At 44.3% G+C, this 17759-nt stretch overlaps 1 protein-coding gene across 2 annotated transcripts in view; it reads left to right on the forward strand.

The window, feature by feature from the left end:
- Positions 1–17759, forward strand: part of MAPKAP1 (MAPK associated protein 1) — a 73420-nt gene that overhangs the window by 18215 nt on the left and 37446 nt on the right. For both annotated transcript variants that reach the window (XM_065737327.1, XM_065737328.1), the window contains exons 4-5: positions 8685–8857; positions 12030–12206. In XM_065737327.1, coding sequence (XP_065593399.1) covers positions 8685–8857; positions 12030–12206 — 350 coding nt within the window. The remainder of the gene's footprint in view (positions 1–8684; positions 8858–12029; positions 12207–17759) is intronic.

Genomic DNA, 17759 nt, shown 5'->3' on the forward strand with positions numbered 1-17759 from the left:
GGTGACACTGACAGAATTAAAAATGAAGGAGCCCCCTGAAAAGCCAGTTCATTACAAATTAACAGTGGTCCTAGCAAAGCAGTGGGCTAAGGCGTGTCAAATAGTGATATGGATAAAGAAACCCAGCATTTTAAACTGTCAGAGCTCGGAGCAGAGCTAGCCTTAGAACAAATTAATCACATATTGTCAACGCAAAGTTGCATCAAATTAACACATCGGATTCCAGCATATTAATGTGAGAATGCTTTCACCTGATTATTACTGCAAACCATTGCCACTCTCTGACTGCAAAGATATAATTAAATTGCTAAATAGAAAGTGCATATAATATCTCTGCATGCATTTAGGATGCATGAGCTGAAAAGATCACATCCTGGTAAGTGACAGTTTCTATTTGTAGGGAAACTTTTTTTTTCCTCTCTCTTATTTACTTGAGAGTACTAGAGTATGAAATTAGAAAAGTTAGTAACGTTATTTGCACTCCATACAATTTAGGTGAAATACAGGTTTAATTTAACTGATCTGCCACGCTGCGCGTGAGGGCATCATGAGCACCGCTCTCCTCCGTACTTTCCCGGGGGCAAAAAGAGGGAAGAGACTCCTGGGGGTTTTGAAAGAAGAACACTGAAAGTTTGCATGCTACTTTTTTAAAAGGGGCTCTTCCCAGGCAAAATGTGGCCACTTCTATGCAGTGAGTACTGAGAAAAAGTTGTGGTGAGCAGGAAGTAAAACTCAGTTCTGTATCCGGGGAAAGGTATAAGGAAAGCGCGTACGCATAGGGAGCAGCGGGCGCTGGTGCAGGGCTGCCTGTCCCCTCTGCAGAGGTGTGGGAGTTGGGCTTCCTGCTTTAGGCATGAGGAGAGCAGAGGTGTTATTTGACAGGGCACTAAAGCGTTTGCTCTTTTGTTAATCAGGTTTGAAGTGCAAGGACTTTGCTGGAAGCACAATAATTGCTGGGATTTGGTTTGATGAAATGGATATACCACCTCACCGACCCGCCGTGTAACCAAGTCACATTCAATGTAATTCTTCTTGGTGCAGTCCAGCCTGAGGACTATTTATCATAGATCATTTTCTCATTTTCTGAAGGCCGTGCTGCTTCAGCTCATGACTTCTTGCTCTCGAAGCAAGCAGGAGGTGCTGTGTGTGTGTGCTGTGCCACAGCCCTGCGCCCACCGCTCAGCATCGGGCACTGCTGCCAGCCCCAGCACAGCCAGCACCCACCGGGTCATGCTGTGCACACAGAGCTGATGCTGAGGAGGAATTGGTGGAGGAGATGAGGTCCTGTCTTCCTGAGCAGCCAGGCTGGTCTGCTGCCTTCAGTGTCTGTGGTGGGTTTTAAATTGAAGGGGAAAAACCCGTCTAAGTCACTAAATGCTGCTCAACATACTTCCATAGGAAAGCCTTCCAAGGTAGGAAATCCTAGTTGGTAATAGTGTGGAGAGGAGCCTGTAGTAAAGCTTGAGCGCATTAACTACAAAGACTTTAATTTGGGCTCAGATACTCTCTAGATACTCGCAGCAGAAACGAGGAGATGTCCGACTGTTTTACAGATGATTTTCTTTCTAAGAATAATTGAGTCCTTTTAACGATAAGCCTTGCTTGATTTCTTGGAATGGGCTGGATGGAATTAGCTGCAGCCTCAACTTTGACATGTTTTGACAGAAACTGTTATCTTTTATCTCCCCGTTTTTTCTAGCGTCTGCCCCAAATATTTGTTCCTTTTCCGCCATGTGCGACTTTGCCACTTCAGGTCCAATTTCAGACACAGCTCTTTTCTTTGTTACCTTGATCGCTTCTTTCAGGATGAGGGAGAATAATTAAACAGAGCATCTTTTCCAAGCAGCTGGAGTCAAATTCCAGCTGAGTGCAGCACCTGTGAGGATGGTAGCTCTGCCTGGGGCTGCGGGGCGGTGCCAGCCCGGCGAGCTCGTGGTGGGCTCGGGTGTGCCCGGGCTCAGCGGAGTAACGCTGCTGCCCTTCTGTGAGCTTCAGATGGCAATAATGCCAGTGAATGCAAAGTGTCTGCTTTAGACTAATTAGAGGGATGATTTGTGAAACGCTGGCTATTTATTTAATTAATCACCAGCACAAAGCTATAAAACCCATATTTTAAAAATCCCTGTTAGTTTGCCATGTGGTTAATAGATTGTGGCACATTAAAAAGTGACACGGTGATGTATTAAAAATGTTCCACCTAAGGTTGGCAAATGTCCTCAAGGAACTTAAGCTGTCTGCTTTATGCAACAGAAGCATAGGATTAGAGTCTGATCTGTTTAAGGATTGAATATCTGTAGAAACATTTATCTTTTGAATAGTGTCTCTTCATTAAAATCTCGTGGCGCATTCTTTAACATACAAATAATGTTTATGGTGTGATTTTAATTAAAAGTTTTTGTTGCATTTTGTTATTACAGAGAATATCTCTGTTCCTCCGTATTAAACTGTAGAGTGTATCACCAAGTAGAATGTAAATAATTCTCCTAAAGTAGGCCATTCCTTCTCTTCAGTGCACAGAAACCAAGGAGTTCCTGGTAATGAATGCATTTTTGTTACAGCCGTGGCAATTGTATTTTGATAAATCTGAATCCGTGTTTCCATTCTTCAGCAGAACTGCTGGAGCTGGGTTGGTGCTGGGGAGAAAGGCAGTGCCAAGCACTGTGCTCAGCTCTGGCAGTGCTGACCTGCTCACACGAGGTGCTCTCCTTCCTGGCAAAATGCCTCTCGAGTGTGGCAGGATTAAAGATGGACTGGGTCCATTTGTCCTGAAAATGATACCCCTGTGAAAGTAATTGAAGCCTGGGCTGTAAAGGGGACTATAGATTTTTCCCTCTGTTTCAAACAGAATTTATCAGGAAAAAAGAAACAAAAAAACCCCCATGTAATAACAAGGAATTATATTCATAGTACTTTACATATAATGATTTTAATTTAAGTGACTCATGTAAATGAATACATGTTAACAAGATTGAAATATGCTGTTACAAGAATTATACGTATTATTCCTTGCTCAAGACTCACATGGATTTATTAATTGTGGGAGTGAATGCCAGGAAGGAGCAGGCAGTAATTTTGGAAATTTGATTAAATGACTTTATATGTAAATCATAGTTTTGAGGTGCATACAAAAAATGGCTCAGGTAGAAGCGTGGAAGGAAGCTGTCCAGCTCTGGAGGTTATGTTTCTCAGCTGTGTGTTGTATAATTAACTGGTGCGTTAGGAGGGGGCTGGAATAAAACATGAGCATGTGAACGCAGCCTGGAGCTGATGTTGTAGCGATCGTTGCAATGCAGATAAAGCATTTCTCATAACTGCTGCTGCCTACTGGAGCCTTTGAAACATCTGGACCTTTAATTGAAAGGTAGCGCGATGCTCTGCGAAGCAGACACGCTAAGTGGAGTCAACAATTTAGAATAAAAAAGTGTTATTTACCTCGTAGTTAAATATTCATACTTTGTTATGCTTTGTATAACAGGAAATTACTGGGTTAAATTTTTATGAATAGTGGCAGCACAAATAAGACAAATTAAGTATTTAACAACGTTAATGGAATTGTACATTGTTGTCTGCGAAGCCTGCAATGCAGGCTGGGGGAGGAGGGAGCATCCTCACCTCGGGGAGGGCCGACCTGGGAGCACCACTTCCAAACGGGCACTGCCACAGCGGCCACGGGCTGAGCTGGGCTGGGCTGAGCTGAACTGGGCTAGGCTGGGCTGAGCTGGGCTGGGCTGGGCTGGGCTGGGCTGGGCTGGGCTGGGCTGGGCTGAGCTGGGCTGAGCTGAACTGGGCTGGGCTGGGCTGGGCTGGGCTGGGCAGGGCAGGGCTGTGCCGGAGGCTGGAGGGCTTTGTCATGGCATTTTCCATAAACGACTTAAGGAGAAGTAATCGTGTGATTACTATAGTAAAGAAAATTACCCATAATGGTTAACCACCCGGTGAAATGAATGGAACTCTTCCCACAGTAGCACATGCAGCGCTGCGTTGCAGAGCTGGAAGCTCCCTGGGTATAGGAACGCGACGCAGCGTTACAGCTGTGAGTGCTCCAATCTGCAGCTGCACGTTTTCTCCAGCTCTGCTATAATACTCTGCAAATGAAATGAACAGACTCTGTTTTAAATAATTAACCATCATATAATGTTAGGTGCTGCTTCAGTGACCGCACCAAAATCTACTAGTTGCAGTTACCCTCCACTCCCACGTAGTGCAGCTCTCAGATACCGGGCTGCTAGGTGCATCCATCATCCTGTTTGGCTCACTGTGCTCTCTGAGCCATATGCTGGTGGTGTCAGCCCGCACTACAGCGTAAGGGTTTCTGCCACGTTCTTCCTGGAAGCTTTCGAGATAGTTGGTCACTGACACTGTAAAAAATCAGAGTGATCACATTAATAAATCCGTTTTTTAAATGAACTTCCTTGTCTACCCCATCCCTGAAAAACAATTTAGTTTATGACTGTTCTATTCCCACTTACTAAAATATTTCCATTTTTTAAGGGGTTAAAAATGTGCATTTTCCATAGTCTTCTTAGAAAAATGCAGTCCTTTCACTGCCACAAACATCTGTGCTCTGACCTGTTAGAGCTTTTGGTTCTATCTGAAATACATTCACTCAGATTAACGTTTTTCCCCTTTGTGTTCCTCCTCTCTGTTGTTGAGACACATATTTGAGCAAGTGATGTGCAGGAGTCGGTTACAGGATTGTAAAGCAAACTTCCTATCCTGTCACCTACAGCACAACGTTCCTCTTGGTTCAAAAGAGAAAAGAAACCTTACGTTTGTAAAAGGATAAGCATTTGTTTCCATTCAGTGTGATGTTCAGCACTGTTTGCTGGGAGGTGAGTCAATGACTGGAATTAATTATAATTACTGAAGAGACATATACTGATTGAGCAAATAAAGTAGTAAGCTCATTTGTGCCAAGGCCGTCTAATTAAATGCTAACTTTGGATAAGCTAGATGTGCATGAAAGATTAATTTTTGGAGGTTTTTATGACTCCCACTAAATAATGATTCAGTAAAATCTTTGCATTATATCATTAGAACATCTCATCTTAAAGTGATATAACATTTAGTCACAGGACTCTATTGTACGAGAAGATGCAGTAAATTATCATTGCTGAAAATTAATCACTCTTCTCCAGGAAATGTTTATGGACTTTGTTTTAATTTTCTACTGTGATGTGCAGCAAAACAGCTCAGAAGCGAGAAGGGCGCAGCAGTCAGGCTCTTCTCAGTGACTTTCATTACCTGCCCGTGGTGCAGCACGTTGAGGATGAGCTGTCCTTGTGAGGACATCCCCCTGAGCAGCTGCAGGAGCATCGCAGCCCCACAGGGACCTGCGTGGGGTGTGGGTCACCTGCTGCTGGAGGGGGGTGTGCATCTCTGCAGGGACTGTAACCGAAAGTTTAAGTCTTAGAAAGACATCCTGTGTTTGAAGAACTGATAGTTTGAAGTATCCCTTTTTCTTTTTTCATAAATTCTTTTTACACTTAAAGCATATTTTATTACAGAACGTTTTTTTAATGTCAGTTATTCCTAAATCCATCCGTAGCCAAGGAAGGTCGTTCCGTGTGCAGTTTTCCTGTCGTAACTGTACCCACTGTTTATATAATTAAACGTTACATCTTAAAAATGCAAATAGAAAACCTTTAAATTCATAATTCGAGTTACCTATCATGTTCTTCACTCTCATGTCTGGAGGCAGCAACGTGCATATGTGCAGTGGTGCCACTTAGCTTCTTCTAATTAGCCTAACGAATACCACTATCTTCTTTCAGAAGTTTTATTAGTGACCATATTTCTCCTAAGCTTGCTGTAACTGCTGCTGCTTTCATGTTTAGTTGTCAAAGTGCAAAAATACGCACTGGTCTGCTAATTAAATTTGTAAAAAGTAGAAAAACAAAATTGTGAATTCGGAAGATGGTACTTTTCAGCCATTGCAAATAATGGGCATAACTCTGTGCAGCTCATGTGCAGCAGCAGCGAGGCCAGCAGTGCCAGGCCCCGGAGTGCCCACGGCACGGAGAGCAGCGCGGGCAGGGGGAGGGGAAGTGGTACCCACACATGTTTGTGTCAGGGCTGCACATCCACACGGATTGCTGTGCTGCCTGGTTGGTGATAAAACACTGTTCCTGCTTTGAGTGCTGAGCTGAAAATGCTGTGGATACAGCAAACTGAAACTGCCGTAAGATCGGAATGAAAGGGCTAGGTAGTCTTTAGAGAATCTATTAATGAAAATATTAAGAGAATTTTCTATGATTTATGTATGTTTTGTGTGTATTCGGTTACCCTTGGCTTCTTTAAAGGATTGGAGGAATATAACATGGCTAACAATAAAAGCTTAATGGAATCAGATTTGTGATTTCCTAGAAAATTAACGAGATATTTTGTCAATTTTATTCCAGGCTTCATTTGTCAGAATATACAGTGTCCAGTGACAAGCTAAAGGAATTTTTTGACAAATTAACTATGCCACAGGTGACAGATCAGGAAAATGTTAATTTAACGGCCCCTTTATGCTTCCCAGATTTATTGGTAGCTATTAAGGAAACTCCAAATAGTAAGGCCCTTGGCCCTGAATAGATTTTCCATTGAATTTTATACGGGATCTATTAATAAAGTTTGCTGCTGCCTTTTTGAATATAGGTAGTCACACTTCATCTCCTGGGTCTCCTCAGCCATTTACATTGGAATACTATTTTTAGTTGGGAGAATAACATAATTACGCTTCTAGCAGTGTCTGTAATCAGGTTCTGAATGGTCCCTCCTCCAGAAGTGACTATAAGCACAGCATAAACCACACACACTGTTACAAGTTAAATCCATTGTGAGCAGATCTTTGACTCCTCACCACCGAGACTAATAGCCCTCTCCCTTCTCTTCGGTCCCACCGCCTCCCAAGCCGGAGCTAAGAAGCTTGGCACAGGTAGTAATTGAGCTCTGTGGGACCTCCTGCACAATTAATATTTTGCAGGATCAGGCTAAGTATGGATTCGTTCAGTCCTGCAAACGGTTACCTGGTGCTTTGGACTTCTAAGGCTGTTTCAGAACAAATATAATCAATTTGTAATAAAACGCATCTGTTTGTAATGTTGATTTCCTCCCAGCTCTTTGACTTACTGATTGATCGGTGCAAAACACGACCCATGTGTTTATAGGCCTTGCTAATTTTTCTTACCTAATGCGACACCGAATGTTCTCATTATTAATAGAAAGTCAAATCAGCTTCTAAATCTCAGGCCTCAGCCTCTAATTCATAGAAATATTCACTGTTTTTTTTAAGATTCTGAAGATAGTAATAATGCTTTCGGCCACTTGCTGGTTGTGGCACTGTCGGCGTTGCTCCCCTTGCTCAAAAAGCGATTGCAGTCCCCAGCTGTGGAGGAATTGCCCGTGGTGAATCCCCACTCCCGATGGCTCAGTGGGGGCTGGCGGTGCGGAGCTGGGAGCAGCAGGGTGCTTAGAAGCCAGGGAGGTTTGGAGATGGGGAAGAACTGAGAGAAGCTCGTTAAGAAAAGAAGAAAAAGAAAGGCAGCCCAGTGTAGGGCAAGGGAGGATCTGGGGTACCCAGCAGGGAAATGTTTGGGTTGGACATGTGCTGCGATACCAGCATCATCGGCCCAACTTGGAGTTCATTTATCAATTTAAGAAAATGCCTTTTATATATAAATTGAGAACCCCACACATACACACATGTGGACGTCTGCTGGCCTCCCCACGTGTGTCCTCATGGGGGCTCATCCAAACAAACCCTGTTCTGCAGCAGCTCGGGGCAAAGCTCACAGCCTTTAGATGAGAAAGCCCAGTTCCTTCCGTACCTGAGCCATGGGGGAAGGGGAGGTCACTGCACTACGAAAATGCTCTACTAAAATAAAACAACAGTTATATTTGAATGGATTTAATTAATACTTTTAGCCGTGCTAGCATGAATAATTCTAATCTTTAATTCCTATTATTTCTCTAATTTATAATCGCACTGAGGGATCAAATGGTTTTTAACAATATATTGAAATGAGCATTGAACTCCCTGTTTTATACTCTCGTTGTAGATTTACAACACTGGATCCTTTTATTCTGTTACTTAGCACTGCTGGTGTATAATTCTAAGGGTGTCTTCTTCTCTCAAGGGCTGTGTGTGCCGACGGAGACGCACACTTACATCAGGAGTGCTTTTCCAGGGCCGAGTCAGAGCGTGCCATCTTTTGTGTGTTCAGACCTCAGCTGTAGGTGTGATCGGTTCTCTGCTGAGCGTCGCTTCGTTCTCAGCCACGCTCAGGGTGCAGCTCTGTGCTGCTGCCCACGCTGCCGTCCCGTCCTGCAGCCACGGGGCTGCCGTGCTGCCAGCCCCCACTGCTCACACCCCGGAGCCTCGGGTCCCTGCAGGAACGCGTGCTCGGTTTTGTGGCTGCTTTTCTTTTTCCTCTTATTTCCTGCAAGAGCGTGGAGTCTTGCAGAGAGGTTCAGACTTCTTATGGAAATCGATGAAACCTTTGCCAAATCTTCGCTGTTGCTCCTGCAGATACGCTCGGCAGCAGTGAATGAATCAGAGCCTAAGCACTCCAACTTCTTCCAACTTTAAGTCATTGCAGAGTATTGTTAGCGAGGGGAACTCTGTCCATACCAGATTTTGTACTAGCTCTGTCATACTTTTTCTTCATACATTCTAATGAAATGTATTTTCTCAACAGGGCCATGTTGGTACAACGGCAACCAAAAAAATTGATGTCTACCTCCCACTGCATGCAAACCAAGACAAACTGCAGCCCATGACAGTTGTGACGATAGCAAATGCCAAGGTGCATGACCTGATTGGACTAATATGCTGGCAATATACAAGTGAGGGACGGGAACCAAAACTGAAGTAATGTTCTTTCTTTACTACCTCTTGATCTCTAATTTTCTCCTCTGCAGCATTTGAGCATAATGAGATAAATTTTCATGTCAATATTCTGTAGGTAAATCTTAGAGAAACCACCTACAAATTTGTCTGTATTTCCTTTTGAGGAATACACATACATCTGTATCCATTTCTCTTTTGATTAAGCTACTGGGTGCTGTATAACGATACGCAGATGAAACGTGGAGCCGCAAATGAATCATAATTTCAAAATGTCCTATGTAAAAGTGACATAAAACCGATCTCTTCTGGCGTCATAGGGGCACATTCTTAGTCACTTCTGTTTTTTCTCTACTGTTCTTAATGGCTAAGATCACAAGAGTGACAAATAGAATGTAGAGCTCCTCTGTAATCCCTCCTCCCTCTTTTAGTTTGTTTTGAGAGAAGGTGCCTACGCTCCGCCTGTTTGCTCTGGGTTCATAGAGAATCTCTGGTAATCATTGCTTACCACCTCTTCACTGCGACAAACTGCCTCTGATTTTTTTGTGACTAAATGATGGTTCAGATTTGTCATGCTGGAGAACTATGATGGTTGAGCAGGCTCTGTTGGTTCACCATGGTCGTTGGCATAAGGAGTGTGTAAAGCAGGTACTTGAGACCTGCTCCTCCACGTAACTGCAGAAGCACAGTATACTTCAAATGGAACAACGCCAGAGAGAGGTACTGCATGAAGTGTAACTGCCCCCAGTAGAACTCAGCAATGGGAGGAAGTGGATTTCACTGTCTGCCTTGAAAAATAAGGTGTTATGAAGTGTCAGAGAGTGATCATCACCAAGGAGGCTGTCTGATGTTATCGAATCTCTGGATGAAAATAGTAAAATAAAATAAATAGCAGAGTCATGAGTTCCCCAAAACGGTCTAGCAGCAGTAACTGAGAATCTAGATGCAAACGCCCTGAGATGTGGTAGAGGCTCGAGATTCCAAGAAGCTTTTCTTCTGTAGCTGTTAAGTATTTCTCTTGTCTTCATCATTTTTTCATCTTTGGTTGTTGGCTGGTTTGCTGAACATTGCTGACTGCCCTGTCTTTTAGCAAGGATTGATTTGACTGTGGGTGAATTCTTATCAGAATTAGTAGATCTCAAAGTTGTGATTCAATCTGTGTTAATGTCCAGGAATGTGCTCCATATTTGAAGACGTCTGTAACCCCCTAAATTTATGAGATGTAACAGACATTATGTATTTTCAGTGTAATTGGTGGAAGATAAGTTGGTATCACCACCACCTTTTTTGGCACTTGGATCGCTCTGAGACCACACTGAACATCGTCTGCTGCCTGCATGGCTGTATGTCCCTTTGGATTTAATGAGAATTATGCAAATGGGTCAAGCACCAAATGAAAATGTTAGCTTGATTTATACAGAGCTCTAAGTACACACCAGGCTGCACAGAGGAGAACTCTGTCAAGAAAATAGGTTAGGAAATCAGCAGTGTAAGGCCCAGATCGCGGCTGTGGGAAGGCAGGCAGCGGGTGGCTGTTCGGCCCAGAGCGTCTCGTGGCTGCAGGTAGCTGTGAAGTGAGGTGGGGCTGGCTGGAGTGAGCATGCAGAGTTGTGTTTGTGTTTGTAGAAATCCAAACAGAATCAGAGAAGGACCTGAGAATGGCACCAGGTGCTTCTCACAACCCGGGCAGGATCAGCTGCATCTGTTACTCAAGCTCTTCTGCTTCTCCTGTTCCTGAGAAGACCTGCAGCAGCGAGGAGCACGCCGTCTCCCACATGGGGATGCTTCCTCTGTTTCTTTCAGAGCCCTACTGCTGTATGAGTTCTGTCACCAGTGCCAACTTTCATCAGTTTCCAAAAAGTCTCTTAAGTGCTCTTGAAGTTAAAAATTAATTCTGCAGCATCATTCGAGTTGTTCAGAGCAGTCCAGAGACTTGGGACAGTTTCTCCGATAGTATTGCACGACTTTCAAAATCCACAGTGACAAACATTGCTGTGTTACCTTTCTGTTAGCAAATGTACAGCATACATGAATAGCAACACTTCACTGTTACCTGTTTTATGTAATAAATATCTTAGTCGTGACAGGATGCTCATAGATCACCTGGACTAAGCACTCTCTAAACCACAGTTGCAACCAAAGGTTTGTGAATTAATTGAGAAAATTGCAAATCAGGTAGTCAGCGAAATAATTCATTGTCACATCCAATCAATAAACTTTGTAAATCAACTCATTTAATTCAAAAAATGATCTATATAGATCAAGCGACCAATTAAACAATTAGCATACACTTTGCAATTAATTAATGTAAGCATCAATCATGCAATTAAAACTCCAAATTTAAACTGCAGAGTTTAGAAACATATTGCCATGTGAACGTTCAGTGCTTAAATGCTATGCACAATGCCTGAATGCTGAAACGTTCGTAAGAGAACGTTCAGCTCAAGTTATGCACTGAGACAATGTTCCTCAGGCAGCCCTAGCAATGAAATCTATATTTTGTCATGTGCTTAGTTATTTTCCTGTGGAGTTTAGTGTATAGAAAGGCTCAGATTTCCCTTTATCTTTTCCTCATGATGTTTCTGTTTCAAACTGGCAGCATACTCTGCTTTTGCTTGTTAGTTTGTACTGATTTTTGACTGCTTTTAGTTACTGGGGGCTGCAGGTATCTGGGAGTGGCAGCTTTTCTGTGTCCAACAGGGTTCTACTTTTAGTGTGGATTATTTCTTAGCTTTTGCTTACCACACTGCAAAGTCATGAGAGTGCTCCCCACTTTTCCAAGGCATATTCAGTCTTTTTTTTTTGCAGTTGCTTGATCTGAGTGACATAGGGAGACACTACTTGTCTTCAGTTCTAATGTTTAACAGTCATATAAATAAGTATATTTTCACAAGTGGGGAGTATTACTTCCAGCTTTGTGAAGTAGCACTGTGGCCTCGGGGAGTTCAGTCCCTGCTGCTCCTGCTTGCAGTTCTATCAGTGGTGATGTGAGACTTGCTGCCTTACTCTGCACTACCAAGGTACTTTGGGGTGTACATTCTTTTGTGCCATCAGTGGCTTTTAAGTGTATTCCTTCTGTATGAAGTGTGTGAGCTTATTAGCTTTGTACAGCACTTAGGAGCTGACATTGATGTGCTGAGCTGAGCTAGCTGTGTAGCTTCCCTCCCCAACAGACCCATTTTCTGCTTTGTTTCAGCGACAACGTCAGTGCCTACTGCCTCCATATTGCTGAGGACGATGGAGAGGTTGACACCGATTTTCCACCCTTGGATTCCAATGAGCCCATTCACAAGTTTGGCTTCAGCACTCTGGCGCTGGTTGAAAAGTACTCCTCTCCCGGCCTGGCAGCAAAACAGTCACTCTTTGTCCGAATGTGAGTATGGATGCGAACCGTACCGACACCTCCACATCCTTTTTCTTCCCTGTTTTTCTTCATCTGAGCGCAGTGGGGCTGAGGAGGCCGTGCATGTCCGGCCCTGCGGAGGTGCTGCAGGGGGAGGGAGGCTGGCAGCACCGGGCGGGCACGTGGTGCTGGGCTGAGCTCACTAAGCTGCTCTGACTGTGGTTAGTGTGGAAAATGCACAACTGTTGCACGCTGTTTTTAAGCTCAGGTGGCCTTGGTTATTTCACCAATATGATGATAACGTCAGTAAAGTGGAAAAGTATTTAGTGCTTGGATCTCTTGAAATGAAAATGTTTCTTAGTGACTATTTCCCAAATGCTCGTTCCCTTCCACAAAATGCTAGTGCACTTCCACTGCACGAGCTCACTGGGAAAGAAAGTATTCTGTCAGCAATATTGACAAAGAATTTATTCCAAGCAAACATAGTCAGCCCTGCTGAGCAGGGCGCAGCAGTGCGGGAGCTGGTGCACGGAGCAGCCGTGGCAGTCCTGCTGCTCACATTACAAGTCCTCCTTCCATGTGTGCAGGCAGTGGCTCCTCTGCCTGTGGAACTGCAGGGTTTAATTTCTTCCACCTGACTGAGGAATGCTGGATGCTTTATCTGCAAGAGGGGATCTCTCTTTCTACATGCCTTTCTCCAGAGTCAATGCTACTGCCGTGAATTTGATTGTTATTGATTTTTTTCTGACAGGTCATCCTTTAAGTAATATTTTTATTTGCTGTTTTGTGAAGTACTGTAGTGAAATACAAAGCGTTGCGTGCTGATTTTAGCAAGGTGTTTCTCAGTTCCCTTTTTAATATTTACAAGTTTCTTTCTAGCAGGCCCAAAAGCGACTGCACAAATGTGCTTCACCCTTTTCCTTTAGGCACAAATATGTCCACTGCCTCTTCACTTCCAGATTGGTGCAGCTGTTACAGAAAACAGCATGGCACATTATGAGGTGCTTATTGGGTCGTTCCAGAAAAATGTGTGGGCCTGACCTGCAGCAGTGCACGAACAGAAGGAAGCCATGAGCTGCATGGCACTGGTGTGGAAGAGCATTGTGAAAGTCTCAGGGACTCAGAGTGTCATCAAGAGCTTATCAGGAGAGGGAAGCGTTATTTCTGACAGTAGCAGACCACGAGGTGTAACTCCAGGACTTGGTAATAGCTTCTTGGAAAAATTAAATCTTATGGAGCCTTTAAAAATCTCATGAGTCACATCTACACCACTTTGAAATGCGGTGTAACTCCAACCTGAGAACTGTGGGAACACAAAAGCAAAGCAAAAGAAAATGTAGTATGGATATGTCTCATTTAGTGGGCTATTTTCCTGAGTGTTAGGAAATACCCTTTTTCTTTCCTCATCCTGTTTTTATTTCACATCCTTTCCTTGCTCGTAGAGGGGCAGGGCGTGCAGTTTGCATAAGGATTTAGTTCTCGGAATGGCGCTGGTGGCAGGGCTGAGGTCCAGCTGCAAAGCTTGCAGACTAAATGTGCAATCTTGAACATGAGCGATGCTCCTGTGAGTGCTCTGCGCTCCAGCTTGGAATGTCCTGCAGATTAGAAATAGCAGAACTGCGTCATAAGTAGAGCTGCTTTTCTGAGAGATTTTTGCTGCCCACGTGTTAACTCAGAATTGCTTGTACTCATGTACATCGTTAACATGGTCAGATTAACGTTGATGATTGTCACTATTGCAAGTGTAGATGCACGGACCATCTCATTTTGTAGGGATTTAAATTCTACACCTTCCTTCTTTCCTTCTCTTTCCTCGAGCAGTGCGTGTGGTTATGTTTTTATATTTTGCATCTTTTTTTTCCCTCCTTCTCCTGAAGTGTTTCAGCTGCTGCTGTGTCAGGCGTATGACTTGTAATGTTTATTAATATTGAATCGCTGCTGCAAAAACTTGATGCCTCTGAGAAGCTTCCTAATGAAGCATGGTGTTTTATTTCAGATCTCACCCATCCTACGTGTTGGATATATTCTCAGATGTTGTGCAGTCACTGAGCTGACAGTTATGGAACCTCACCAGGGACCTCGTTTCAGCAGGACATATTTGAGCAGAAACAGTTTGCAGAACTTTATACACTTAAACTCCTGCCAAGGCAAACTCGTAGTCACTCGTGTTAGTTATAAATACCCAGTGGCAGTGGTTGGAAGTAGCCCACGGTGCGTTTTATATTCTGAGCTGAATGTGAATGTCTTTGCGGTTATATAGAGTAGTAAATAATTGAGTTTGATTAGGGAGAGGGACCTCATTATCCCCCCACCTGTGCCCAGCTGGTAGGGGAGGGTCGAAATGAAGCCATTAGCTGTCTCTCTTACTGGCATCTCAAAGAGCTCAAATACATCTGTGTCTTATTTTCTTTTCTGGCACAATCAGTCGAGCAAGCTAAGCAGGCATGACCGAATTTGGCAAGTTCCAAGGACTCTGGCAAAGTTACACAAGGAGAAGACGGAGGGCAGTCATTCTGGCTCCTAACTGCCCATTAGTCTAGCGAGTTGTGCTTTTGGAAAATGTCTGTTGTGGGAAGGAGTACTTTGTCCAATGTCAAACATGGCATTCTCAAGCAATCCTCTTTGATGTCGAATATGATTTGTCAGAAGGAGTCAAACAAAGCACCGCATTCATGTAAATGCAGACTCCTTGAGATGATGAAGTAATACCTGAAAGACTTTGAACGAAGGTAGCTTAAAATAAATCTGTGCTACCATTTAGGGCTTTTTCCTTGGAAATGGTATTATCACAACTTGACACACAATGTCTAATGGTGTTTCTAGGAGTTGTAACTCAGCTGCCAGTTGGCACGTAGATGGAATTTGGCATACGGTTCCTCTGCTCTGCAGTGCCTTTTTCTGTTTTAATATTATGTTTAAACTGCTTTGACTATTATATATATATTTTTTCAAAGCAGTACCACTGTTATACCTGATAAATTAGGGTTTGAAACAATTTAAAAAATGCCAGGCTTTCATAGTACATTTACAAACTCAATTCAAGGCTTTGAAATGTGCTATGAAAGCCTGTGACTTAGCCTACAGAAGCTCCCCAGAAAAAGCTCGTATCAGTTTTCACATGGGCGTAGGTAGTTGGCAAAATGTAATTTAGAATATTCAGAAAATGCAAATTTAAGGAAGTTAACATAGGTGTAAAGTGAGGAAGGTGAGGCCCCATGAGAGCAAATGGGGAGAGGCAGGGTTCCCCGAGGAAGGCACTGGAGGAAGCTGGTGTGCCTTCAGTGAGCCTATAGTAGTGCCAAAATGCAGCCACATAAGCTCGAAAGCACGCGGTTATGCAAGGCTCACCTTAGGTCCACACAGCAGGATCATTCAGGCTCAGAATTCAGCGTGCGGCTGCCGTGGTCATTCTGGTTCATATCGCCGTGTGCTTCATCTTGAAAATCACACGGCTTAAGTTAAGCACGTTACATCAGCTGGGATTTTTAGTCTTAACTTGGACTCTGTGCTTCTCAAATCGAGAGCGTTATTCATCATTCCTGGACACTTTCAGCCATGCCAACTGCTCTCTGTAGCAAGCTTTAAGTGCTCTAAATTCTGATTCAGAATTAAAAAAAAAGAAAGAAAAAGAAAACAGATTGGAAGGACAGCTTTTGGAAGAGTTTGCTTCTCATTCGGAGCAGAAGCCTTTCATCTTCGAAGAGCTGTTTCTTTCTTCTCCTGCACCACCCAGGCCCGCAGAGAGCCGCAGCCGTCGGCCGTGCCGCCTCCCCCAGCAGCGCCGCAGCCATCGCCTCTGCTCTTGTTTTCTTTTTCCTCTCCTGAACCTTGCCACCCTGGCTCCAGCTCTCGGGCTGTAAAAGAAGATGGAAAGCCAAGTTACCGCAGAATGATCACTATCATTAACATTCACGGGTGGTTCACTTATCATTCCTGACTGCACAGACATGGCAGCCGTTATGAAACGTCCACAGGTGTAGCACGATGATACATATTACATTGTGCCACAATGGATTTATGTATTCTGTAACAAAAGAAAAGTGTAATGAAAAAATACAGAAGGTAATCCTTTATTCCTCCACTGCACAATTTATCAGTAATGCCTGTGGATGATAAGTGCCAGGGATTTCCTTTGCTTGATTTAACCTTGTCACCCAGGTATGTTTGTGCAAAATGACAGAAAAATACAAGCTAAGGAGGCTCTCTGGCTTCTAATTTGTAAGGAGCAGTTTTAATTGGTAGAATGGCATCTGCTTTTCTGCTCTGCTTCCTAGCGCGTGGTGTTGGGCAGAATAAGCTATAACATATATAATTTACAATGCTAACTAAGGAAATTCTGCGGGCAGGTTGGGTGAGGACAGTTAGTGCACATCGTTGTTGCAGTGCGGGACAGGGCTGGCACGGCGTGCAGGATGTGGTTCCTCCAGAGCAGCTCCCCGTGCTGCTCGTGTGGGTGCGTTGTTGTAGGCTGCTGATGCTCCTGAGCAGAGGGGCAGTGGGGCCATGGGACCGTGGCACGAGGCAGGAGCCAGCACTGGGCATGGGGCACTGAGCAATGGTGTCAGCCCCCAGGCTGCACTGTTATGGGAAGAGTGCATCCTGCTTGTTGAACTGGAGCAAAGGAAGGGAGGGACGGTGATCTGAACTCTGCCTGGCATTTCTAACGCTGCTGGCAGTGCTCCAGAGCAAATATCCAAAAGTTTACAAATGTGGAGTACGCTTTACATTTCAGTGCTCCTGCCAAAGTCTCACTTACTGGATAGCACACTAAATATAGTAAAACACAGAGGTTTTTCTTATTTTGCTTTGATCGGTAAAATAAACTTTTAAAGATCGTTCTGGGACGAGATCCAGCTTCTGAGGCAAAGAATGGCCGAGGCTCAGGCATGATTTAGTAATAGAGTGTCAGGAAAATCAGGCTGACAGTTCTCAGGCCAGCTGCTCAATAGAAAGAGTTGACCGAGTCGGGATGCACTGAAATGCGAGCAGCACCAGCACCAGCCTGTGCTCTTTAACAGCTCAAGTGTCAGGAGCTGAAAGACAGCTCTCTGTTTCTGGGAGCTTCCCAGTCTGCCTCGCTGGGGCAGCCTGGAGTGGGCCAGCAGCACTTCAGCTCTGCGGAGCCGGGCGGATCTGTGGTGCAGGAGCTGACCTGGCTGCTCGTGAGGAACCTCAGCGTGAAAACATTTCCTACTGAAAGGAAAAGAAAAAAAAGGACTTCGGTTGTTCTGGGAGGCGTTCTTTGCCTTTGCGCTTTTTTTCTGCAGTATTTTGGTTTGTTTTCCTGCATTTTGGTTGCAGCTCTCTGGAAGCTTTGTGGTGCTGCAGGGCATCCTGTGAGCTGCCTGGCAGCGCGGCCTTTCGCTCTGAGTGCCGCTGGGCGCTTCCAGTGCTTGGGGATGAGCATCATGTCACCTACCTCAAAGGGAAAGGGTAGTTTCCTTATTGTAAGGACAGTGTCGTTCTGTGGAATATTTCCATTTTAAAACCACTGAACTCAGCTTGGCCCAGTGCTGGGTGATGCTGAGGGCACCGGCTGCTGGGGGGGGGGGGGTCAGAATGCATTTGGTGCAGCCCAGCTCA

Source organism: Cyrtonyx montezumae, unplaced genomic scaffold, assembly GCF_038088225.1.
Source record: "Cyrtonyx montezumae isolate F1298 unplaced genomic scaffold, pur_monq_1.0 scaffold_20, whole genome shotgun sequence".
In the NCBI taxonomy this organism is placed as follows: domain Eukaryota; kingdom Metazoa; phylum Chordata; class Aves; order Galliformes; family Odontophoridae; genus Cyrtonyx; species Cyrtonyx montezumae.